This window comes from Girardinichthys multiradiatus, chromosome 1 (genome assembly GCF_021462225.1).
Source record: "Girardinichthys multiradiatus isolate DD_20200921_A chromosome 1, DD_fGirMul_XY1, whole genome shotgun sequence".
In the NCBI taxonomy this organism is placed as follows: Eukaryota; Metazoa; Chordata; class Actinopteri; order Cyprinodontiformes; family Goodeidae; genus Girardinichthys; species Girardinichthys multiradiatus.
The window spans coordinates 19698663-19726540 of record NC_061794.1 but is presented as its reverse complement, the minus strand read 5'-3'; the positions used below and the strand labels follow the sequence as shown (position 1 = coordinate 19726540).

The 27878-nt window shown below is 39.3% G+C and overlaps 1 protein-coding gene across 7 annotated transcripts in view; it reads left to right on the top strand.

Moving 5' to 3' along the window:
* The window catches only part of kazna (kazrin, periplakin interacting protein a), a 275819-nt gene that overhangs the window by 25761 nt on the left and 222180 nt on the right, over positions 1 to 27878 (top strand). For all 7 annotated transcript variants that reach the window (XM_047365258.1, XM_047365290.1, XM_047365267.1 and 4 more), the window contains one exon: positions 14013 to 14170. In XM_047365258.1, the coding sequence (XP_047221214.1) occupies positions 14013 to 14170 (158 nt within the window). The remainder of the gene's footprint in view (positions 1 to 14012; positions 14171 to 27878) is intronic.

Genomic DNA, 27878 nt, shown 5'->3' with positions numbered 1-27878 from the left:
GGCCCGGGACATTTAGGTCTGTGACTTTAGGGTAGATCCACTCTGGGAGAGAGGAGCAGAAAAACTCAGATAAGAGATACGGTTAGAGAAAACAATAGAAACAGAGATAGTCTGCCGGTCTGATTACCACTCAGGTAAGTTAACAATCTGATGCCTCCTTCAGGGTTCCTGCTGCTTAAAAGCTCTTCCTTGATTAGCCCAGATGATCCTCAGCTGTGTGAGTGCACCTGACTGTCATACCCTGAATGAAGAGGTGAGAGAGAGAAACTGCACATACAACATTAATCTGTGCTTAGCTCTGTGACAAAACAGTATTATATTAATTAGGTTCCTATCAAATATTGTCTGAATTAATTAATATATAATCTGTCAGTAGAAATCTTCCAACAAATGCTGTCCAACAGTTAAGATTAATAGACGTTTCTTTCTGTGGATGTGTAGAAACTCAACACCTTCCACTATAATTATCTTAGAGGTCTTACTGTCTGAGGGAGATATCTCAGTCTAGCTGAGGTGTTAGGATGGCACAGCACAGCAGGCTGAAAAGCCATACAAAGCTGGCTGAACCCTCAAAAAAGTGATGAAGCAGTACACTCTTAACCTAGTCAGTACTTTTCATCTATAAGGTAAAGGACACTATATTAAAGACAATTTATAAATGACAATGTTGGAATTTCATTGACACAATTCATTTCCTGCAGCTAACCTATGTTTGTTGTGTGCACATTTAGCAGTTTCACAAACAGACAAAATTAGCAAAGCGTTCTCCATTATCTCATCATACAAATGTAATGATGTTTTGTCCTGATGTCACCCACCTAAAATGAAAATGTATCTCTTTTCCCTGGTGTTATTTAGAGCACTGGAAAATTATGCTTCAAATATTAAAGTCCTTTTTCAGCCAGTGATTAAACCCTTAATATCTGTTCATTAATGCTAAGTTTTCACTCTGGTGGGAAGCCGGTTGGTGCAGATGATTGTGACTTTATGATTTGCCATAGTTTGCGGCCTTTATGTGATCACTAAGGGAGCCGAAGGTGCTTTTATAACAATATAACTTCAGTATTGTCAGCCAAGGAGTTAATAGTCTATTAAAAAAACAACAAAAAACAAACATGAATGTCTTTGATAGAATTGTTCTGGACTGTATTGTAATTATTAGTATTGATCTGCAAATTAATAGACTTTAATGATGACTGATTACTTCTTCTGTGTAAAAACCCAACTCTTGCATTATGTAAAATTGCTTTATATAAATCTACTTCACTGATTACAATTGATTATTAGTTAGATTATCAGTTTTGCTTATACTGCTGTCACTCTATTACATGTCTGCCTTCTGTTTCACTGGCTTAGGAAGATAAATAACACTAAATAAATAATCTTTCCATACGTTTAACACTGTAACATACATGATTTGATCACCAGCCAAGCCAGGCTGCCACTGATTTTTTGACATGTCAAGAAAGTTCACATTATGAGCATAGCAGCTCTGAAACGTCATATGTACTGTATATGTGCACCGCTGCTAAAGCAACGTCAACTGGTACTGAAGCATTGAAGCAATTACGCAATAAAAATATTACTTAATCTAATGCAACAATATGCAAATGCTCTATCTATGCTGATGAAGACTTACTAACCTTTGAATGCCAGACACTAAAATTGAAACTGACAGCATGACCTACTTTCTTGTTAATTTTGCTAATGATTATTTGACTGACCTGAGGAACTCATAGAACCATGAAATATATCTGAGATGGCTAGCTTATCCTTCGATTTTAAAAAAATATACAAGAAATGGCAATTTATGGCAAGACAGGAGACAATGTGACATTCCCCTGACTATTCGACCATCCATTCTTATCCACGGCATACTGTACTCTGTAGGTTTACTTTCCTGTTTATTTGTTTCCAACGTGCATTGGAGTTCTTAAGTAGGCTGTTTGCATTTTCTTGATGTCATGTTTTGATGTGATGAAGCAGTTAAGGTTTCCTCTGATGCCTGCTTGTGAGTGCAATACAGATCAAATATCTGCTAAACCTTTCTCCTGCAGGGCAGCTTGATTTTCAAGACTTTAACAAGATATAATTAGCTTTACTTTTTTATGCTTTCTGAGCTTCAACTATTTTCCTTTTTAGGGAACAGGCCAGTGCCGTACATGAGCCCATGGCTGTTAATCTCTCATTGGTAGTTTAAAATGTTGAGAAAATATATACTATGTAAAATTATATCACTTCCCCTTTCTATATTTTACTTCCCTTAAAACCTGATGCAAGACATACAGTTAAATTATATAAAAGTTTATATTTTGGAAGGTAAACTAGCACACATTTTCAATTTACAGTGGGAAGCTACAGACTAAAGTACATCTACTATTAAATTACATCTTGCTAGCACCACCTCCTTCAGCCCTCAGAAATGTCTTAATTATTTGTGACATATAGTAGATTTAACAAGAGAAACAAGAAGAATTTGGTCCATTTTGACATGATGGCATCACAGAGATTGCTGCAGATATAACTCCCTTGTTGCACCACACTTGAAAGGTGCTCTATGGATTAAAATCTGGTAACTGCAGATGCTATTGGAGAACTTTGAAGTCATTGTCATTTTCATGAAATCTTTGTGACATGGTGCATTAGCTTGCTGGAAGCAGCCATCAGAAGATGGGTTCACTGCAGCCATAAAAGGATGGACATGGTTGGCAACAATATTCAGGTACGTTGTGATCTTTGAAAATGCCCACTTGTACCTAAGGAGCCCAGAGTAAACCAAAGAAATATCCCTCACATCAATTTAATAATCCCACTGGCCTAAAAGATTGATACAAGGCATGATTGATCCACTTTTATTTTTATTTTTATGGCAAATCCGACCTGAATGTTACAGATGAAATTGAGACTCATCTGATCAGGTGAGGTTTTTCCATTTTGTAATTGTTTAATTTGTGTAATCCTGTACAAACCTCTTATCTGATAAGAGTAGCACCTAGCGTGGTCTTCTGCTGCTGTTGGCCATTTTCTTTAAAATATTATGTATTGGGCGTTCTGTCCACCTTGGTTGTAACAGTGGTTAATTGAGCTTTTGTCCCCTTTCTATCATCATGATCCTCCTCTGACTTTTGCCCTCAACAAGGCATTTTTTGTTAACACAATTCTCTCAATGGGACCATTTTATGTAAACTCAAGAAATGGTTGTGTTTAAAAAAATCCCATTAGGTTGACGGTTTCTAAAACACTCCACCAACAACCATGCCATGTTCAAGTCACTTAAATTTTGTGCTCTATTCTGATGCTCGGTCTGAACTTCAGCAGGTTGTCTTCACCATGTCTAGATTGCTAAATGCATTTAGTTGCTGCCATGTGAGTGGCTCAGTGGGTAAAGATGCACATTTTGTTTTGCAGTCAGCGTTTCACGTGAAAAGCCATTATTACCCACCACACACTAAATTAAAATGCAATCCAATGCTAATGAGACGATGGTGTAAGTGTTTATGAAAGCATTCATGAGCTGCTGTGACATTTTTGTTATTTTGACATCAAAAGGATTCACTGATTGTTGGACATTAGCTCTTAAACTAACCTCTGTTTCATTGACCTAAAAGAGGTCTTTACTGCTGGTAAGATATCTGCCAGTTCCTTTACCTTTTAACACATTCAGTCTTCAAAGGTGAAGTGGAGTGAAGCTTGGGAGCAGAGTGTAAAATTGGTTGACAGAAATAGATATTATCGTTACAAAAACAAACAAAAAATAATATTAAGAAGTACACCTGCACATCAACGAAAAGGTAAAAATCTATCTCATGACATTTTAATGACTGATTAACTCAGAGTTGTTTTGTGTGTATTAAAAATATTACATTTCCAACTAATTCTCTTTGGCTTCATGACTATATCCATATTCCCTCCTATATGTGGATAACACAAGAGGAAATGTCTTGTTCTCATGCATTATATTGTAATTACTAGATGGACACAACACAAATTGTTTTATGTTCACACTTACACATTATTATTTTGTTAGTTAATGTTTGGCATCAAATAGCACATGGTTAATAGTGAAAAATAGTGCAAAATGAATGTCTTGACACATGTATAGTTAAAATTCACATAAAAAAACATTTTCTTCCTGAATAACTGGCTGGTCACAGACAAACCCCAAAATAAGTAATTAGAAGGTTGTGATGGATGGCATAAAATAATGTAGGTTTTATTCCAAACTGTGTAAATGCATTTTGTTTAATTGTTACTTGATTTTCTGAGAGATATTAAATAAAAAAACAAAAAAACAAACAATTGTTGATAATATTGTATGCATACAAATCTTGTTAATGTTTTTGAGACGAATTTAACTCCATCTACACATATCTTGACGTTTTAATACTTTAATAATTTAGCCAAATTAAATTGTGATGAAACCAACCAATCAGTTTAAACTTCGACCTTTACCCTAACGGAATATTCCCTCTTGTTGATGTTTTTTGGCAGCAGCTTTCAAGCTCGCTGCTAAATCAGTTAGCTGTGAAAGAAAACTGTCTTGTCAGGTGTTAATCAGTCTTGGCCCATATACACATTTATAAATAGAATCACATACCTAAACCTTCATAAAACAGAAGGTGAATGGTTTATGTTGCAAAATTTAAAGGACATATTTTCATTTTTAACACTTTTGCTTTCAGCTGTGTTGAGACATTTAGCTAACCGTTTTCAAGTCAGCATTTAAGCATAATAGCAAAAATGTGAAAGTAAAAGAAACACAGCAAGCATAAGACAGGCGAAAGCTGCCTGTGATGATATTAAATTTGAAATGCTAAACTCAGGCATCAATGCAGACCACAATATCCACCTTAGACAAAAGTTAGAACAGCATAGTCTCCAGCTCAAATACAAGTTCATAAAACAAAACTTTACGTCCCAGATTTTACGGTAAGGTTAAGGAACACAGTAAGCTTGAAGACTTAGCAAACTGGCACACTAAGAAGTGATTGAAAAGAACTTTGTTTTAAACCCAGTCTGCCTGTATTCACCTCACTAGTAATGAATCCTTTGTAGCAAAACTGTCATTCGAAAGTCTAACAGTAACTAGACAGATGTTATTTCACCTGCAGTTTTGATCAATATCGTTACCCTTATGTGCACAGGCATCTTTCAAGATGTTACCAGAAAAGCCTACCTCATTTTAGTGACCTATGCAATGATTATGCAGTTAACAAAATCAGTACGATGGTTTACTTGTGAGGGTTTGACTGCATTACAGTACTCTAGTTGTCAAAATGTTCTTCTGAGGACATAGTCTATCATGCCAATCAAACTCTTTAACTGTACCTACAGTTAGATTTCTCACAACAACACATTTGAAACCCGTAATTGTTTCTTCAAGCTAATGCTATGCATGTGGTGAATGGAGGGAAAGCTAAAATACTGATATGCAAATAGACAGCACCTGCAAATACTTATGTTTATTTTGCTCAGACATGGATAAAAACATTATCGTAGCTGGAGGTAATTATCAAGGCAGAGGAAACAGAAAATGAAGACGTCTGTAAAATAAAGCATGTCAATAATTTACGCTTACAAAAAAACAGCGTTGATTAACTTGATCTGGCCGTTGGCTTCCTGTATGCTGGATCTATCTCATCTGTAGCATGAACTGGGTTGAGTCCTTTTCCCTCAGATTTGGTTAGCTCCTTCCCTTAAATTCAAGATTCCAAATGTATCCTAATCTTAGGGCCAAAAGTGTTTCCACTTTACGTTGATGAAGCTCAGTCACATTTCCTAGATAGATGAGTTTTGTAGCAAATATTCCTGTGTTGCAAATAAGCAGAGGATGTTGCATACACTACGTCATCATTCATACATGGAAGTGCTTTCTGTTTTAATGGGTGTAACTCAAAAGGTTCTTTTTTAAAGGTCAGTCAGTCATTTCCTACCACTTCTTCCATAGTGGGTCACAGGGAAGCTGGTGCCTACCTCCAGCAGTCTATGGACAGGATGGGGGGTACACCCTGGACAGATCGCAAGTCCATCGCAGGGCAACACAAACACACTCGTGACAAACAACCGCACACACACTCATTCACACCTAAGGGCAACTTAGAGAAACCAATTAACCTAATAGTCATGTTTTTGGACTGTGGGAGAAGAGTGTGTTTTCACATTATTTATATAGTTTTGAAAAACAATGAAAAAAAACATAATCTTTTATTTATGTGTCATATTAAAAAAAAAAGTGGGTTTCTAAAATGTAAAGATAAAGTATACGCACTTTAACTTGTTTTAGAGATAAAATGGTGAGGATGTTTTTGTGTTTTTGCAGAAAAACAAGGCTGCACCACTGAATAGAACTGTCATAGAGGTTTAATGTTTAACTTATAGATCTATATCTAGGGATTAACGGTAACAAACAAATGAACGTCTCTTTTTAAAACAAGCTCAGGCAAAGATATTTATGCCTCTTGATGCCTGTCCTAGATCCAAACTTTGACAGTAAAAAAGCAGAAGCAGTATTTGTACCTCAGAGATTTTGAAGAGGCACACGCTCAGACCACCCACTCTCTATGAAGAGCCTTTTCAAATGCACGCAGTTCACATAACTCGGTTTATTCACTCTTAGGCTTTGCGCAGGGATCTTTGTACTTACGTCTCACTGTTTCTGCGAGGAGGCTTTGTGTTGGCTGTGACCAAAACCAAAAAACAAGCAGAGCCTTCAAAGCAGCAGGCATGAGGATTTTCCTTTCAACTCAAGAGAGCCTCAGGTTTGTTGGTGAGACCACACTACCAGAAGATGATATTACATAACATACAAAAAAACAGCGATTTTTGTCATCAGATTCTGTCGCTGATTATTCTGCTCTGTTATCTCTCTTGCCGACATGGCGGGTGAAATAGAGCCAGAGTGTAATCCATTCAATCAGTTGAGAATGTTGTTTCAAGCAGGGCACAGAAACATGAGAAAGAGGACAGAAAGATGAAGCAAGCCTCATGGAAATCTGAGCAGAGAAAATGGGGAAAATTTGAGGGGGAAGCGTTCTGTGCTGGAGGCATAAATGGGCAGAAAAAAAGTGAGCCATTGCCAAGTTTCTCTACCAAACATACACACATAAATATACCCACATGTAAACACACACACACACACACACACACACACACACAAACACAAACAGTTTTTGAACTGCACAGCCCTACACCTCCAGGAAACCACATCCCATATCTGCTGCTTTGCTTTTATTCCACTCAGTACAGCAGTAACAGATACGATTAGTGGGGTTTAATGAGCTCTGTGGAGATGAGGGTTCTGCTCGCCGATTCACAGCTGCAGGACCCCTGGGGTTCAGTTCTACCAAACTAGTGATGTGTGCTCTCTTTCTTTCTGTGCCATCTCTGTGTCTTCATCCCCACTATGTAAATCTTGTGTAGGTACTGGTGGCGGGATGATGTAACGTGGATTTGCAGATGCAGAATGTGTCAGCATGTATCCATAGCATAAAGTTAATGTGTTTTCATTCATAAAAGCTAAAATCTCTCCTGTGAAAAATTGTGCCTTATCAATTTTTCATGAAGTAACAATAAACATTTGTTCAATTCTTCAATTCTTTTTGTTTACTTTAAATTGCATTTTTAGTATAGGAATTACATAATTTATTTAAGATTTTATTATTATGGTAATGCAGTCTTAGGTAATGTTTTTATGTTACACAATTAAGATGTCCTTATTGCATAATGTCAATGTTACTGCACTCCTACAAATGTGAAGTTCAGGTCTTTAAATTAATCTCAGTGCAATTCAGTGCAATGTTTATATAAACTTTCAGGGAACCTAAACATTGTTCTCTGCTCCATGATTGCTTATTTCTTTAATTTATTTTGTGGTGTTGCAAATTGATCTAATAGCACTAAATACGATTTTACAATTGAGGAATAATTGGTGGGTTTATTTTTACTTTAACCAATAGGGGGCAGCATTGGATAGCTCTGCCAGGTAGCTTGATTTCTGAAGAACTGCTTTGAGGTCAATACCTCAACTAAATACAAGCTGTAAAATGTTGTGATAGTTATATTACAACATTTTATTAATGCTGTGATATACCACTTTTATATTTTTATTAAAGTGCTGCTCGACATCTAATTTCTATGATTAAACCAGTTACATTAATGTAATAGAAACACTGAGAAAAGTTTTAGCAGTAAATTCATGCCACTGAAATGAACAGTTGTTGAGATATATGGTCACAAAATTCACTAAAAAGGCACTTCCAGACTACTCCTTTTCGCTTTTATGACATAAAAGGGGAACCCTGGCACGTGAAAAGGCCGCTGCAACAATGGCTAACAACACATACAGTAGCAAATAATATGATGTTTCTTTAGATATATTTCAGTCACTATCATAGAGAGCACAGTCAAAGGAAGAAAGTCAGCTGTCATCAGATGGCAGAGCACAAGTTTTGGGCGCAGCTCCTTCAATGTTGGAGCCACTGGCAGAGCCGTCAGCACCACACGGCAGTGAAACAACCGGGGGCAAAGCTAAGCAGCATAGAACAGTAGCAGCAGACATCCCAAAAGTGTTTCAAGAGTTGAAGACACGTCTGGTGTTTAATTTCTTACACACAGTTATTTAAATATATTGTATGCATGTGTCATTTATCTTATTATAATAATGATAATTTCAGATTATTGGATTTTTAATTATTGACAATACCTACCAATATCTAAATGTGCTTTTGCGACAAGAAAGTATTTTTACCTGCTGATCCTTGATCCATTTAGCAACAGCAAGCAACAACCTTTTCACATCAGATGCACTGGATAGCATGGCTATAGCATCTGCTTTTCAACATTCAACGTAATTTCTTTTGCGAATTCAGAGGTTTCTTGTTCAAAGCAGTTTGCCAAAATGTTCTCTGATCACAACTGGCTGTGCTTGGTGGGACCAGCTTATCTTTCAGTTTTACAGCTCGTATCCAGGCAGTTTGAATCCTCTTCACTTCAGGAAAGTAGTGGAGACTAACAGCTGCTGCTGCAGTATTGCTGCAACCACCAGCAATGCACTGTTTCACCATATTAGCACCATGCAAAAAAAGGATTTCATTCATAATTCCTGTATTTCACCACATTTCCACAAGTTGTTTGGTTAATCTTTTAACTCAACTTTAGTTGTATTCTACTGCACCTTATTCTATTTGGAAGGGGCGATGTTGTAGATGTTTGTGCTGTAACCAGTTGCCGGTTCGAACCCCGCTCCATCCGTCTCAGTCGTTGTGTCCTTGGACAAGACAATTCACTTGCCTTGCCTGCTGCTCAGAGGGCCCTGTAGCACCGATTGTATGGCAGCCCCACTTATGTCAGTCTGCCCCAGGGCAGCTGTGGCTACATTGCAGCCTATCACTGACAATGTGTGTATGAATAGGTGGACGACTGATTGTAGTGTAAAGTGCTTTGGAGTCTTCGGATTTGATAAAGCACTATACAAGCCAGGCCATTTCCCATTTTAGGTCAAATTAAATGAGAACATGCAAGGCACCTTTAGCTTTTATGTTGGTGAGACAAAAATAAAAAGAAAAGCTACAAGTTAAAATGGTGAGCTGAAATTACAGCCTTATTTATTTTCATTTTTGTATAAACCCTTCAACCTATACCTCTGGCTTCTTTCATCAGTTTCATATGTGCTGAAGGCAGGCTGCAGGTGAAATCTTTTTCAGGTTTTACATGAAGCTACAGAATGACACTCACAATAGTTTGTTGTATTTTGCATTCTTATTCAAGGTAGTTTTATCTCTTGGATTTGTGGTCACAATCATGTACAGCATTTGGTATTTGCAGAATATCAAACAAAGCAAGTTTGATTTGTCATTCTTTATTGTTACTGCTTGAAAAAAACACCTTACTGCTCTTTAAAGAAAGTACATAGTAGCCATATCTTTTAATTTTTGGTAGAAGAAAGTATCTTGTGTTGGATAAGAGGGATGTCCATTGAGTACAATTTGTTCAAAGATTGCCAATCATTATTGTAGTACACCTTAAGTACATCTTACTACACAGTGATAGTGTGCTCCATTCAATAGGTTAATAGTTTGACAATAAAATGAAACTTCAGACCATGTAATTGTAACCTGTTGCTTCATAGGCTCAGTTACCACCAGAAAGGCAATCGGTGTTGGATAATCAATACGCAGGGTAAAGGTGGCATTCTAAGAGTTATGGTTCACTTCAACAAAATAGTGGTATCGATTTGACTGCATAATGTAGCTTTTGTGATCGATGGCTATAGATTTTAGTTTTATCAATATTGTGTGCCTGCTTTAATGTTATCTTTCTTGTTTAAATTGTCCTAAAGAGAAACTTTTTGATTTATTTATTGTGAAATTAATTAATAAACTAAATCTGATTTCAGGATCCCACTTAAGTTATACATTAGTTTGTCATTTAGTCATTTGATGAGTGAAATTTGAAGCTTGCTGTGGAGATCATTAGATGATTTATAAAAAAAAAAACCTCTTACAGGGCAGACAGTAAAATTGCTCTGTTGCAACGTGTCTTAACCTTTTCTCACATTGTCATTGATTGTTTTTTTTAAAGTATCTCTTTTGTCAACCACTTTAAATATGTACTTCTCATAGTCAAATCTTTTGGGTTTGTTATCTATCTATCTATCTACAGGTCCTTCTCAAAAAATTAGCATATTGTGATAAAGTTAATTATTTTCTATAATGTAATGATGAAAATTTAACATTCATATATTTTAGATTCATTGCACACTAACTGAAATATTTCAGGTCTTTTATTGTCTTAATACGGATGATTTTGGCATACAGCTCATGAAAACACAAAATTCCTATCTCACAAAATTAGCATATTTCATCCGACCAATAAAAGAAAAGTGTTTTTAATACAAAAAAACGTCAACCTTCAAATAATCATGTACAGTTATGCACTCAATACTTGGTCTGGAATCCTTTTGCAGAAATGACTGCTTCAATGCGGCGTGGCATGGAGGCAATCAGCCTGTGGCACTGCTGAGGTCTTATGGAGGCCCAGGGTGCTTCGATAGCGGCCTTTAGCTCATCCAGAGTGTTGGGTCTTGAGTCTTTCAACGTTCTCTTCACAATATCCCACAGATTCTCTATGGGGTTCAGGTCAGGAGAGTTGGCAGGCCAATTGAGCACAGTGATACCATGGTCAGTAAACCATTTACCAGTGGTTTTGGCACTGTGAGCAGGTGCCAGGTCGTGATGAAAAATGAAATCTTCATCTCCATAAAGCTTTTCAGCAGATGGAAGCATGAAGTGCTCCAAAATCTCCTGATAGCTAGCTGCATTGACCCTGCCCTTGATAAAACACAGTGGACCAACACCAGCAGCTGACACGACACCCCAGACCATCACTGACTGTGGGTACTTGACACTGGACTTCTGGCATTTTGGCATTTCCTTCTCCCCAGTCTTCCTCCAGACTCTGGCACCTTGATTTCCGAATGACATGCAGAATTTGCTTTCATCCGAAAAAAGTACTTTGGACCACTGAGCAACAGTCCAGTGCTGCTTCTCTGTAGCCCAGGACTGGGGAATGCGGCACCTGTAGCCCATTTCCTGCACACGCCTGTGCACGGTGGCTCTGGATGTTTCTACTCCAGACTCAGTCCACTGCTTCCGCAGGTCCCCCAAGGTCTGGAATCGGCCCTTCTCCACAATCTTCCTCAGGGTCCGGTCACCTCTTCTCATTGTGCAGCGTTTTCTGCCACACTTTTTCCTTCCCACAGACTTCCCACTGAGGTGCCTTGATACAGCACTCTGGGAACAGACTATTCGTTCAGAAATTTCTTTCTGTGTCTTACCCTCTTGCTTGAGGGTGTCAATAGTGGCCTTCTGGACAGCAGTCAGGTCGGCAGTCTTACCCATGATTGGGGTTTTGAGTGATGAACCAGGCTGGGAGTTTTAAAGACCTCAGGAATCTTTTGCAGGTGTTTAGAGTTAACTTGTTGATTCAGATGATTAGGTTCATAGCTCGTTTAGAGACCCTTTTAATGATATGCTAATTTTGTGAGATAGGAATTTTGGGTTTTCATGAGCTGTATGCCAAAATCATCCGTATTAAGACAATAAAAGACCTGAAATATGTCAGTTAGTGTGCAATGAATCTAAAATATATGAATGTTAAATTTTCATCATGACATTATGGAAAATAATGAACTTTATCACAATATGCTAATTTTTTGAGAAGGACCTGTATCTATCTATCTATCTATCTATCTATCTATCTATCTATCTATCTATCTATCTATCTATCTATCTATCTATCTATCTATCTATCTATCTATCTATCTATCTATCTATCTATCTATCTATCTATCTATCTATCTATCTATCTATCTATCTATCTATCTATCTATCTATCTATCTATCTATCTATCTATCTATCTATCTATCTATCTATCTATCTATCTATCTATCTATCTATCTATCTATCTATCTATCTATCTATCTATCTATCTAGTATAGATATTCCTCTGGCCCATTGTACATCGAGAGGGCGAAACTGATTATAAAATTACACCGTATTGTTTTTTTTTTGCCATAAAATGATTGCTCATATTAAAATGTTGTACACTCTCAATGTCTGCTGGTCAGTGTGTTTTATTTTTCTTTGTATTCGACATTTCACTTACACTCAGGTGTTTTTTGATTTTTAGTTTTGCCCAGTAGAGGGTACTGTGATTGTGCAGTACACATACCCCTCAAACCCTGACAGAAACCAGATTCATACACATTCTACTGTTATTTATTTGTGAATTATAACAAAGTGAATATGTGTCATTTTTAATCACCCAAATAAATAAAAACTAAATAAAGTTAAGGCCTAATCTCTAACTTGTCAGCATACTATGGTCCATCTTTTTATGTCTGGCGAAATTCTTCTGACGCTCAGACTGACTAAAGTGACTTGAAATTCAGGCAACAACGGCTCTATTCACATATTCATTATTCTGACTTCTGCTTGACTCTCACCTCAGGGGGACACAGTCTTCCTCTTCAGGTCCTTCGTTTCCTTCTTATCTGTGCTGCCTTCAATCCTGACTTGTCAAATTTCCACCTCGGAGCTTGTTTGCTTGGAAATGTCAGCCATGGTGGTGATACAATTTTGTTGTTACGCAACACATTAATCTAGCCTCTCTCTCTCTCTTTTTCTCTGTGCATGGGCGTTTGTGTCTGAAAGAGGCTTTACATTTACATCCTGAAAATACCTTATCCAGCTGCTTGGCCTTAAATCATCCTACTCACGAGGATTAGGCAAGTTGCATTTCTTTATTTGGCGGAAATGTTTCAGCAGTGGAGTTTAGCAAAATATAATAAATTTAATGGCTCAAGATTTGTATAAAATCACATCTGGACAGATGGTCAGTCCTTGAACCTCATTTCTAATGTAAATGTTTTGGAATAATTTAAATGCTGAAAAGAAGTGGGAAGACACTTCAAGGGTTAGCATTGCAGCTCATGTAAAATTGAAAAGATGAGTTTGCTAAAACCCATAACAATATGGAAATCATCCTTTCCTCCATGCCTTCATTTATCCTGAATTTCCACCAGAAATGTTTGCTATAACCCTTCACAGAGCAGGGGTCACTCACTGGTAAATGGGAAGTGTGTTTAGGAAGTGTGTGTATGTGTGCGAGATGCAGGAAGTACAGTAAGGGTGGTGAGTTTTTAATGTGGGAGAGGAAATCTGAAAGGAGAGGTTTGCCAGGGACACACAAAAGAAAGAACAGGAAAACAAAAACAGGATGGCTCTGAGGCTGAAGTGGAACATTCTGAACCAGAGATAATGTTGACACAGAAAGTTGGTGACAGCAGAAAACTAGTTTGTTGTCTTTGTTGTTTTTGTGCAATAAGATGTTCGCAATACACTTACAAAGGCAAGAAATAGAGTTCTTGTGCACATACAGTATACCTCCCTGCATTAGAAAAAATGCAATAAAGAAAGAATGTTAATGGTTTTATTTTTGTGTCTTCCTGTAGCTGTGCAGTCGCTGAATAATCTCAATGACCAGATTGCAAGCTTCATGGTTACCAGACCCAAGTCCCTGGAACAGGAGCAGCAGGCCTACTCTCCTCCTGAGACGGAGACACTGCAGAAATCCATGAACCTTATGCGGCACCTTCTCGTTGATGCTCAGGTACAAAATAAGGCCTTTTTGCTTTAGTATGTCAAGGGGCAGGTGTTAATTACCATTGTAGATTTATTTTCACACTTTTGACTCTAAAATCCAAAACCATACTAAAGAATTTATACCTCCTTTGAGGTTTTTTACATTTTGTCATGTTACAACCACAAACCTCAGTGTGAATTATTGGATTACATGTAAAAGACCAATACAAAGCAGTGCATAACTGTAAAGTGAAAAATTCTATATAGATATAGACATTTTGAAAAGAAAAATCTTAAAAGTGTGGCATTCATTTATATTCAGGTCAATACATTGGAAAATTGTTTAAAAGGAGTCAGATTAGATAGAGACCACCTGTGAGCAGCAATCTTTCACATTGGCTGGGCTATTCTCACACATGAATATGCTTTGATATAGTCTATTCTTTTAGTTAGCTGTATATTTTCTTGTTGCGCTGCATAGAGTCTCAGGTTTTTGGCAGCCTTTAACTGTTTTACTTCTAGGTTTGCCTTGTATTTAGCTCCATTTGTTGTCCAACCAAACTCTGCCCAGTTTCCCCGTCCCTGCTGAAGAAAATCATCCCCGGGGCATGCTGACGCCACCACTATTTTCAAAGGGATTATGTGTGTCACGTTCAAGTACAGGTTTTGTTTATACATACCATTATGGATGTATCCAAAAAGTTAAATTTTGGTGTATTCTGACCAGAGCAATTTCTTCCACATGTTTGCTTCTCTGCTACTCTATCCCACTCTTTGGACTACTTTGCGTTGTTCTATCACATAAAATCCCTTAAATATAAATTGAATTTCAGGTGATATGAACCTTTATGCAAAGTACTGTATGCATCACAGTCAATTTCTGACAAGTGTGTAGAAAATAGCAAAACTCTTACTCAGAAAAATATGCCCAGCTCTTGGAGACTTTCTTCTCTCAATGAAAAGAGTCATTTAGATGTAAGATTTTTAATTAAATATTGTCACCATGCATATTTTGACCGAAGTCCTCATGTTCATCTTTATTTGTACTATTAATTCTTACTACTATAATTTTGTTACACTCTCACAAGTGCTTCATTGCATTCAGCCACAACCACCTTTCTGTTAAAACTGGATGGAAAATGTCTTTTTGAAGAACAAAAGTCAATAGGATGCTCAAATGTGCGAAACTATGGAGAAAAAAGTTTAGTTTGTGCTGAAAACTGGAAGATTGGTTTTGTGGGAACACACTGCTTGCTCATTTTGCTCAAGTGCAAATTGATTTTGAAGGTATCTAATTATGTTTATAAAGTCTTTCTAACTAAGAGTATGAAATGGGATAATAGCATTGACTGTGCTGAGTTGAAACAACAAACTTACACTTCCTACATTTGCCAATTCATTTTTTTTTGGCAGTGACATGTCTATCGCTCTTTTAGCAAATCTTGTAACTATATTTTTTTTTTGTTATCTCCTCCCGACCACGGACGACAACTTTTAATTAAATCTCCCTTCATCCTCAAAAATTAATTTTCAGAGGCATTAATTGCCCAGGTAAGAAGCTGAAAGAGAGCAAGTGTTTCTGGATCTTGCTAAGGCTTCTTTCTGCTGATAAGCCATTTTGCTGAATTGCAATTATTGTGTCAAAGAATAAAATCGGGTTACTTTATTGTCTTTTCTTCAGTTTTCTTCTCCTGTTTCATGCTTGTTATGGCTGATTAGTTTGTATAACCTTTGTAAGGAAGTGGGACAAAAAGGAATAGACAAGACTCCAGATTCCTGAGAGCTCCAATTAGTGGAGGGAGGATTCATCAAATTTAAGTGGCAATGTGTGATTGAACTGCTTGCCTCTTAACATGTATGAATTTGTTATGCTAATTTGTTGCTGCTTCATTTCTATTCAAATTAATTTTCATAGTAAATCTGCTGCACAAGCCACAACATATTGGATGTCATGTAAACTGTGTTGACCTGCAAGTTTTTTTTTAATTGCTGTGTATTTATTACACAGATTTTAATAACGTGTATACATTTAGCATTTCTCAGTCTTTACCTATTATCATTGAACCTTAAAAAGCTGTTTTAGTCTGAAAGTCAATTGAAAAATCAACAGCTTGCCTGAAGATAAGACATGCAGAGACTACAGAGTGACTGCTGAGTGACCCTGAATGCTCCTTCCTATTTTCACCTTATCACACTCACTCTTTCATTCTTCCTCCAAAAGACATGTAGCCGTGAAGTCTGTTAATTTACTCTCTCTCAGGTACTCTGCCAGCAATCTTTCTCCTCTGAACATCATTCTTCTCATGCAGGTAATATGTCATCAGTCAGTGTCAATTGGCATTCATGCCCTTTTGTTTTCCTCAAATCAAAAGGCTCCATGGAATATTAAGTAGCTGGTGTCTCAATGATGAGACAATTAAAAATCTACATGGTAGAAAATTCACTAATGACAGCAACAAGACCAACATAAAACTAAACGATTTATAATGATTCATAATAGGTTAACTGGTCTCCTAAATTGCTCTTAGGTGTGAGCGTGGGTGTGCATGGTTGTTTGTCCTGTGTGTCTCTGTGTTGCTCTATGATGGACTGGCAGCCTGACCAGGGTGCCCAATGACTGCTGGAGATAGACACCAGTTCCCTCAAGACCCTGCATGGACAAGCAGGTATAAACAATGGATAATAGTAATAATTATTATGAACTGTACCTGAAATGTATAAGAGATTAAAACAGCTTGTGTCCCTTATCAGTTTTGCAGGAATCATATATTTAGCATGAAGCACCACAGTCAATACATGGTTCATGGATTAACCTTGAAAAGACAATTATGTATACAGGTTTGACTTTTTTATTAATTTGATGTGCAAGATGGTATGTCACAAAGCGTCAATTTGTATTAATGCAGCTGTCCAGCTCAGTAAGTTTAAAGCTATGTTTTGGAACTTTGCCTGTATTTAATTTCATTTTCAAAGATCTTGAAGAGTTAATCAATTGTTCAGAAAGGCTGTCATTTAACTGCTGTCAGTTCTTGACCAAATACTGCAGTTATCAAAATTTTCCACAATTAGTACATTTCAGTCCTGTTCAAATTGGAGGAAATAGGCTTTTTATCTCACTCTTATATACAAACATTTCTTTACTTTCAAAAAGTAAAAGATGTTGAATTGTGAGTTTATTTGTAATATGAACATTCAGAAAAGATTTCATGGAAATATTTCATGGAAAGTTAGTATGGTTAAAATAAACAACACACATAAAAATGTAAAGATAATTTATTTTAAATCAATTCAGTTTATTTACATAGGACCAATTCACAATGAATGCCATCTGAAGGGACATTACAAAATACAGGTCCAAGTCCACTTATGTGGATAATCAAGATATATTTTAATTTAATAAAATACATACTTTCCAATTAGATTTTTATTATAATTCAATTTACTCAAATTCAGGTTGCAATGCAAACTGAGAAAATTGTTATATATGTAAGGAAGCCCAGCTGACTACATTTAGTCATTTACTTTGCAGCAATTCCTCGTTCTAAGCAACCATGTGGAGACACAACACCCTTCCAACAAGAAGAAACATTCAGCAGAAGAGGGCGTATGAGTAGTCATCTGCTGCAAAATACTATAGGCCGAGAGGACAGAGAGCCTCAAAAAAACACAGGAGTTGCTATGAATCAGAAAAAGGCGGACCCAAGATTCAGCCAGACACAGTACTGAAAGTTTAAAAGGTTTATTCAGCCACAGGAAAACGTCCCACAGGTAACACTCCTCAGCTTCAAGGAATCACAGAGGCAGAAAGAGGAATTAGTGACTTGTAGTCTCTCCAGATTTTGCAGGAATCAGAAAAGCCACTAACCTGCATTTGTCTTGCGTGGAACTTGAAACCCAGAGGAGAAACCTCAGTGGGCGGCAGGCAGTGATCTCCACAGCTCAGGTAAGAAGTGACTCCAGGTTGAATAATCCGAGGGCTAGGCTGGCTCAATAATTCAAGGACAGAAACAGGGTCAACGATCGGAACAAGAGGCGTCAGGCAAGGGGCAGGCAGAGGCATAAACCAGATGCAGGAAACAAGGTCGACAACCAGAATCCAAATAGTCCAACAGGGAGCAGGCAGAGGTATAAATCCAAAAGGCAAGGCAAGGTCAAGAACAATGATCAGACAGGAAGGAATGCTGGATATCTACTCACACAATGGCTTTCAAAAATCTGGCACCGTCTGCTTGTCAGAGTCAGTATATATCAGGGAAGACACAGGTGCTTGGCATTCCACCGATTGCACTACACGGCAGCAGCCACCAGGTGCATCTAATCTGCTGATTAGAAGGGCTTGACCTGAGAAACGTGGAACGTGGGGTGAATCCTCATGGAGTTGGGTAATCTCAGTCTTACAGCGACAGGGTTGATGATCTTGGAGATTGGGAAAGGTCCAACAAATCGGGGTGCCAATTTCCGGGATTCTACCCTTAATGGCAGAGAGCCAAACTTTCTGCCCCACCTGGTACTTAGGGGCAGGGATCCGTCTCCGGTTGGCCGTTCTTGACTGAACCAGTGACATTCTGATCATCGATCTCCTGGCCTTTCTCCATATTCTTTGGCACCTTAGGGCAGCCGCTTGGGTGGACAGAACATTAGCTTCTCTCTCTTGAACTGAAAACATGGGTGGCTGGAAACCAAACACAACATGAATAGGGGACAAACCAGTGGCACTTGATTGCATAGAGTTCATGGCGTATTCAACCCAGGGCAAATTTTGTGACCACTTAGTCGGGTCAGACTCACATAAGATACGAAGTTTGGTTTCAGCTTCTTGGTTGGCTCTCGGTTTGGCCATCAGACTGAGGATGAAACCCTGAGGAAAGACTGACAGAAATTCCCAACAAAGAACAAAACTCCTTCCAGAAACGTGACACAAATTGGGGTCCTCTATTGGAAACAGAGTCACTTGGGATTCCATGGAGCCTGAAAACTTCTCGGGTCAATATCTCATCCATCTCCTTAGCAGATGGAAGCTTCTCCAATGGCACCAGATGAACCATCTTTGAAAATCTGTCAATTATGGTTAGTAGTACAGAGTGACCATTAGAAACCGGTAGACCTGTCACAAAATCCATTGCAATATGTGACCATGGGCGAGGGGGAATTGGCAAAGGGTGCAACAACCCCGCAGGGGGGCGACGAGAAGGCTTAGCTCGACAAAATTGAGTGCATTCAGCAACAAAGTCTTTGACATCCTTGACCAGCGATGGCCACCAAAACTGAGTTCGAACTGTCTGAATGGTTCTGCTGATTCCTGGATGGCAAACTAAACGAGAGCAATGACAAGACTCCAGTACCTTAGGCACAAGGCGTTCAGGGACAAAACAGCGGTCAGGTGGACATGATGATGGGATAGGTAGATCTCTAATGGCTTCCTGGACCTCCCTTTCCACCTCCACTCGGGACACAGACCACCTGACGGTTTCAGGAAGGATAAACTCCTCTTCACCCGCAGATTGAGATTCTTCAGGCTCTTGAATCCGGGATAGGGTGTCAAGTTTGCCATTTTTACTCCCTGGCCTGTAAGATAGGGAGAAATTAAAACGACCAAAAAACTAAGCCCACCTAGCCTGTCTGGGGTTTAGCCGTTTTGCTGATTTCAGGTACTCCAAGTTCTTATGGTCAGTCCACAACATAAACGGCTCCTTAGTCCCCTCCAGCCAATGCCTCCACTCTGTCAACGCCAACTTGACAGCCAATAACTCTCTGTCTCCCACGTCGTAATTCCGCTCAGCCTGTGACAGAGTCCTTGAAAAGAAGGCACATGGGTGAACACGATCATCCTCACCTCTTTGGCTTAATACGGCTCCGACCCCAGGGCTTGAGGCATCCACCTCCACGATAAACTGTCTCTCTGGGTCAGGAGACCGTAACACTGGAGCTGACGTGAAGAGTTCCTTTAACCTATTGAAGGCCTTCTCTGCATCCTTATTCCACACAAATTTCACCTTGGAAGAAGTAAGAGCGTTTAGAGGAGTAGCAACCAGGCTGTAATTTCTAATAAACCTCCTCTAGAAGTTTGCGAAGCCTAGAAATCTTTGAAGCTGCTTGCGATCAGTTGGAACAGGCCATTCCAATACGGCCTTAACCTTGGAAGGGTCGACAAGCACTTGATTTGGGGAAATGATGAAGCCCAAAAAGGAAGTGGTAGTTATGTGGAACTCACATTTCTCTGCCTTGACGAACAACTGGTTTTGGAGAACACGCAGGAGAACAGCTCGGACATGTTTTCTGTGGGTTTCCAGATCTTGAGAATAAATCAGTATGTCATCAAGATAAACAAATACGAATTGACCCACCATGTCTCTTAGAATGTCATTGACCAATGACTGAAAAACTGCAGGAGCATTAGTAAGTCCAAATGGCATGACCTTGTATTCATAATGGCCCGTAGGCGTGTTGAAAGCTGTTTTCCACTCATCTTCTTCTCTGATTCGGACCAGATGATATGCCTTCCTTAGATCCAGCTTAGAAAATATCTTGGCTCCCTGGATCTGATCAAAAGCTGTGTTCATGAGTGGTAAGGGATGTCTATTTTTAACTGTTATCTCATTAAGGCCTCTATAATCAATACATGGTCTCAATGAACCATCCTTCTTCCCAACAAAAAAGAAACCAGCACCTGCAGGAGAGGAAGAGGGTTGAATGTGACCTGTCTTTAATGCCTCATCAACATAACTCTTCATGGCCCTGTGCTCTGGACCAGACAATGAATAGGTTCTGCCTTTAGGGGGTGATGTGCCAGGAAGCAAATCAATAGCACAATCATAAGGTCTATGGAGTGGCAGAGCTGTGGCCTTGATTTTATTAAAAACCTCCTTTAAATCATGGTATTCTTGCGGTACCTTGGATAAATCCGGATAGGTCTCCTCAACCGCATTCTCCACACTGATCTCCATAGCAGCAGACAAAAGACAGTCAGCGGAACATGACTCAGACCAACCCAAAACTTCTTTTTTCCTCCAGTCGATGTGAGAGTTGTGTTTCTGCAACCAGGAGGCCCCTAGGACTACAGGAAGTTCAGGTGAATTAATGATCATGAAAGTTACTTTTTCTTGATGATTACCTCCAATTGTTAAGGCAATCTCCTCCGTCCTGAGATGTGAATTGTTCGTGCTGTGACCATCCAAAGCTAGCACGTTTCTTGTGTCAGCTGACGAAATAAGTTTTATGCCGTTCTTATTTGCAAATGTTTCGTCCATGAATTCAGTATCTGCTCCTGAATCAATAAGCACGGCCCCCTGGAGAGACAAAGAAGGGGTTTGAAAATGGGCAGGAAACAAGAAGGAGGAGGCAGATAGTTGACTTCGGCTCTGTAGAGACCTCCCTTCCTCTACTGAGCCTGTCCTTTTAGTGGACACCTGAGTGCTAAATGTCCCTTCTCTTCACAATAAAAACAGAGCTTGAATCTTCTCCGACGATCTTTCTCCTCAGGGGTAATCTTGGTTCTGCCCAATAGCATGGGCTCACAATTATAATTTTCCTCAGTGAGAGGTGACCGACTCCTTCTCTCATACCGGTGTGCAGAAACCTGAGTTAATGATGAGCGACCCTTCTCATGGCGCTTCTCCTTCCTTCTCTCTGCCAGCCGAATATTAATGCGAGCAGCCAAATCCTCGAGTTGTTTCAGGGAAGAAGGATAGTCATGGGTCGCTAGCTCATCCTTGATGTTTTTGTTTAATCCTTTCATGAATGCATCCATTTGTGCTGCCTCATTCCAACGGCTCTCTGCAGCCAACAAATGAAAGTCAATTATATAGGTTGAGACAGGTTGATCACCCTGTTTGAGGGACAATAATCCTCTTGCGGCCTCACGACTTGGAATGACTGGGTCAAAAACTCGAATGAGTTCCTTGGAAAAAGTGTCATAAAGATATAACAAACGCCACCTTGGAACGTTCAGTGGGAAAGGATGACGGCTGAAGCTCAAAATTAATTTCACACTGAGTTAGAAAAGCTCGAAATTGGTCTGAGTCTCCCCTGAACATCTCAGGCGGAGAGAGGCGTGGCTCCCTTACCTCTGCTGTTGTCCGTGTTACTTGGGCGTGGTTTCTTTGTGACGGTGGCGGCTCGGAGACAAGATTGCCAGAACGTAATGTGGAAATTATTTCCTCCAAGCCGGAACCCAACCAGGAAAAGGTCTCATCAACATGGGTGCGCCACTGTTGTGCTGGCGATGGGTCAATTTTTGGCCAGATTTTTCTGCTATGAATCAGAAAAAGGTGGACCCAAGATTCAGCCAGACACAGTACTGAAAGTTTAAAAGGTTTATTCAGCCACAGGAAAACGTCCCACAGGTAACATTCCTCACAGCTTCCAGGAATCACTGAGGCAGAAAGAGGGATTAGTGACTTGTAGTCCCTCCAGATTTTGCAGGAATCAGAAAAGCCACTAACCTGCTTTTGTCTTGAGTGGAACTTGAAACCCAGAGGGGAAACCTCAGTGGGCAGCAGGCGGTGATCTCCACAGCACAGGTAAGAAGTGACTCCAGGCTGAATAATCGGAGGGCTAGGCTGGCTCAATAATCCAAGGACAGAAACAGGGTCAACGATCGGAACAAGAGGCGTCAGGCAAGGGGCAGGCAGAGGCATAAACCAGATGCAGGAAACAAGGTCGACAACCAGAATCCAAATAGTCCAACAGGGAGCAGGCAGAGGCATAAATCCAAAAGGCAAGGCAAGGTCAAGAACAATGATCAGTCAGGAAGGAACGCTGGATATCTACTCACACAATGGCTTTCAAAAATCTGGCACCGTCTGCTTGTCAGAGTCAGTATATATCAGGGAAGACACAGGTGTTTGGCATTCCACAGATTGCACTACACTGCAGCAGCCACCAGGTGCATCTAATCTGCTGATTGCAGCCAGGGAGACAGGGTAGAGCAGACATGCCAGAATCATAACAGGAGTACTGACTTGGGAGGCAAAGAGAAAAAATGTGTTTTAACAGACAATTTAAAAACAGGAAGGAAGTTGGCCTGTCTGATTTGTAAAGGCATCTCATTGCACAGTTTGGTGACAGCAATTGAAAATGCTTGGTCACCTCTCAACCTCCTCTTTGACTTTGGATCAACCAACAGTAACTGATCTGCCGACCTGAGTGAGTGTGAGGGAGCGTACAGCTGGATCTGGGCAAACAGATACTGAGGGGCGAGATCATGTAAACTTTAAAAACAAATAAAAGAGTTTAAAATCAATCTGGAAACAAACCAAGAAATGTTAATGAAAAAAGACCTGGGAAGGGGTGGGTTGAAAATGAATTCTTAACATGTATTTATCAGTACAGTTTGCCACTTAATCCTATAAAACTGAAAACTGCAGTGTTTCAAAACCTTAAAAAAGATCAAGCGCATTTTGTGAAACATCAATACCTGACATATTTTTGAAATGTAGTGCTCAGGATGCAGGTATTATATAGTACGTGTTTCAGGATGAAGGGTGCAAACTTTACAGCCTCGTACTGCTATTTGGGTTGGGAAGTCACTGTCTTATTTAAGCCCCCTCAGGGCTGAAAATTCAAGTCTATATGCTGGCTTTGAGTGCCCCCTAGTGGTGAAATGGTTATTTGCTGAGTTTATCGGAAAATGAAGCAAGATCGCCTGCCATGCCACCACTCTAAGCATTCAGCTTGCTCAGGTGAGTGACTCTTCATCAGCGCTGACAGAGCATCTGCATTGCATAGCCAAATATTGAGTAGTGTTTATTATCTGGTCAGAGCTGAGGTATTTCACTAGCGCTTCTGTAAATTCTGTAGCAGCAGGACATGTGTGCAAGGGGCAAAAACCATTCCATGACATTTTAAATAATATATGCTAGAGTATCAGAAAAGTAGAAATGCAATTCTGGAGTTTACTTCAAGTTGCATCTGGAAAAACACAGCAGCTACACAAAAGTGTGATGAAGGTATAAAATATTTAAAATGGCATAGTTGAGGCTTAGAATGGAGTAAATATTTTGAGATTTGTATAAAAGGGAACACATATTTTAATGTATTAACGTATTTGAAGCAGAACAAAAAGCTTTTTCTCCGAAACAAGCCCAGAGCAAAGAGGCTTTTCATGAGGTGCTAATAAATTATTCAACATCATGACTGCAGTTGTAACAGATCTTTTGTTGCTTAACTTCTTTAATTGTCTTCACAAGTGCAGTAGTATAATCTTTTTCTACATTGAGCTTTTACCCCCCCCCCATAACCGAGGCTCAAAATCAGATTGTAACACACTAACTGAACTGGGTAATTGAAAACACAGTTATAATCTTTTTAAATCAAATCTCTTCATCTTAAACTGAAGCCTCATGACATACCATTGGAGTTTATTTACTGTTATTGTCCATCTGGACATGGCTCACTGCAGAGCTGCTTCATGTGGATCCTCCTTCCACACCAAAGGCCCATCTGGTGTGTATCCTGTCTAGCTAGGAGATGGGCTGCTGGGTTTTTTCTACCGACCCTCCCACTAATTGTCTTCCTCATGCTGTACTCAGCTGTGACTGCATTAGTTGAGCTGTCACTCATTACAGGCGGGGGAATGGGGTGCTCTGAGGAGGAGAAGGGGGGTATAGTTTGGGCATAGGTTGTGTGCAAACGCAGTTAAGAGGCCATTTAAGGTGACTTTGAGAGTGACTAAGAAGAGACAGTGATAAATAAGATCTGTCTGACCCCCTGCAACCTCCACTTCACTTTAATCATCAGTGGAGCGCTGCAGACACGGCTGTCGAGCTTAGAGAAGAACAGTAAAACGAACAATGCAAACTCGTTGTTTCTGACAGATACTTATTTACCAAAAATGTCTTGAAAACAATGGCTGCAGATGATCAATAATGCCTTTAATGAAATGTGCAGAAATAACCAGTTACTGTGAAGCCTTTGTAAATACATATTGAATGAACTGTGTAATACTTTTCTTAGCTTGGCTGTGCTTAGAGGATCAATGCCATACAGCTGTAACATGTTAAAATTTGATTTTTTAGTGACATGGTTAGCGTAATTTTCCTCTGCCAAAATTTGTGTAGAACATTCCCCCAAAACAAACATAAAACAAGATAGTCTAATTCCGACCTTTATACCTTTTCTCAAATGCAGACATTGGCTTTAATTTCTAAATATTTTGTACAATAGATATGTCAATACAATTCATGAAATATTTTAAAACGATTATAAAACAATATCCCAAACCCTGAACATCCCCCTGAGCGCTGTTCAACCTTTCAACCAAAAATGTGAAAAGTATGACACAACTGCAAACCTACAAGACATGGCCATCCAGTTAAACTGACAGACGAGGCAATGAGAGCATTAATCACAAAAGCAACCAAGAGACCCATGGTAACTCTGGAGGAGCTGCAGAGATCCAAAGCTCAGGTGGGAAAATCTGTGAAGAGGTCCACTGTTTATCTCAGGGTGTGTTCACACCTGCCACTTTTGGTCTGCGTTAAACGGACCAGAGTTTGTTTCCCCCCTTGGTCCAGACCTTTTGCGCAGGTGTGAATACAATCAAGCGAACCCTGATCCGGACCAAACACCGGACTGAGACCCACTTTTTGGGGTGGTCTTGGTCTGCTTCCAAACGGACTCTGGTGCGGTTCACTTATGGTCTGAATATGAACCGGCCCCGATCTGAATCAACTACAGAAAACGTATGTCTCTTTGGACTTAACAAGCCACTGTAGCCAGTAGCCAAAGGTGTGCTGAAATCATACCTGATAAGCTGTATGTTGCTTGGCAACGCTAGTGGCATTTTGTTGGACAAGGCACATGCAATCTCCGACGCCGTTCCAAAATTATAAATAGAACTTCGCAAAATTTGTGTCGAAGGAGCTGCTCTTGACTCTCACAATAATAATGCAGCTGTAATAACGCCGTTATCGCTGCATGCAGCACGTCTACAGTTGATTTCCTAAATTTACGGGTCTGTGCTCTGTCCCGCCCGTCATTTCTGTACAGTGGGAGCAATGATCATCACCGAGTGGATTTGTTTACAAGTAATAGTTCACTTGCAAAAAGTACAATGTGAAAGCAAACTGCACCAAACAAAAAAAATTAAGTCTGCTTTTGGTCCAGACCACACAAGCGGACTAAAGGACTTTCCTGGTATGAATACACCCTAAAAATTAAGAAATTGACTTCTGTGAAAGACTGGCAAACAGAAATCTATTTTAAAAAAAGACATAAGAAGTCCAATTTAAATTTGCTGCCAGACATGTACTGTAGAAGACAACAAAAACACTAGTGTATGGAAGACAATAACAATGCTCTTAACCCTATAAACATCTTCCACACCATGGAACATGGTAGTAGCAGTAACATTATGTGAGAATTATTTTATTCAGCAGGGACAGGGAAGCTGATCAGAGTCAATGGGGAAGATGAAAGGAGCTAAATACAGGAAAATACTAAAAGAAAGACATGAGAGTGGTTCTGACATTCACCTTCCAGGAAAAAAACAACCTTAAACATACAGTCCACTGTGGAATGGTTTAGATCATGCAAATTCAAGTAGATAGGCCCAGTCCATGACTAGACAAAAATTTAATTCAAAATCTGTTGCAAGAGTTTTAAAACCAATGTTTACCTACAATATAGACTTGCAATACTGATTCAGACATAGCCCAAAAGACTTCCATTTCACAGTTAAGTGCTACATTCGGTTTGTCTATCACTTAAAATCCAAGAAAATACCTCGAGGTTTGTGGTTGTAATGTGACAACATCAAAAAGCTGAATGCATATGAATACTTTTGCAAGGCACTGTGAGTCAATATTATTCTTTATTTTAGTTATGTTGAAATATATGCAGAAAAGATATGAGACCACATTATTATTTCAGCAGTAGTGGCTGACTACCTATGTTAGCCAATAGTTCTGGATTTGTGCCCAGGGTCATGGAGGAGCACAAAGAGGAGGCAGCAGTCTCACAGAGCTGAGGGGGAGGCCATGCAGAGGGAGTAAATGTGTGATGGGTCTGGTTGGGTCAATCTGTCTCTCTCTTCTTCTGTGGCCTCAGATTCCCCCCATAAGCACATTTTTTTTTACCCATGCATAATATATCACCTAGGTTCCATCTGCCCTCTCAGACTGTCCTCTGACTTCGTAGGCCTATATTAAAAGGCGCTGCTCCAATCACGGCCAGGCCCAGGAGCAACCATCTACCTCTATTGTTGCCCACTTTAATCCAAAAGTGTGACAAATGTGGGTGAAAATTGGGTAATTTGGTTCGAAGAGAGCTTTTCTTCTCTCTTTCATCTACAACTGAAAGGAGTGAAAGTTTATACTCCACTGTTAAAAAACATCCAGCTTCAGTTTTGAGATGCTTCAATTAGCTCCAACAAGTTCAACAAGTTTTTTTGAATTTCAAATTATTTCTAATCAAAGGCCATCTCTAAAGCAGTTGTTCAATAATTAAAAAAAAATAATAATATATATATATATATATATGTAAGGATCTATCTCTGGTACCCTTTTCTCAAAGTCATAGTTGTCAGATCTCAGAGAATGTTATTCATGGTGACAGTATTTACAGAGACAAGGTCAGACCCTTGTCATTCTTAATGCTGCTGTGATCCAGGGTGCTGGGCTTAAGAAATGTCTGCAGATATTTCATACAATGACTGTATGTATCTATAACAGTTTTATAGTATCAGGCTTTAACCCTTTTTAGATGGAGCAGGGACCACTCAGATTGAACTATCATTG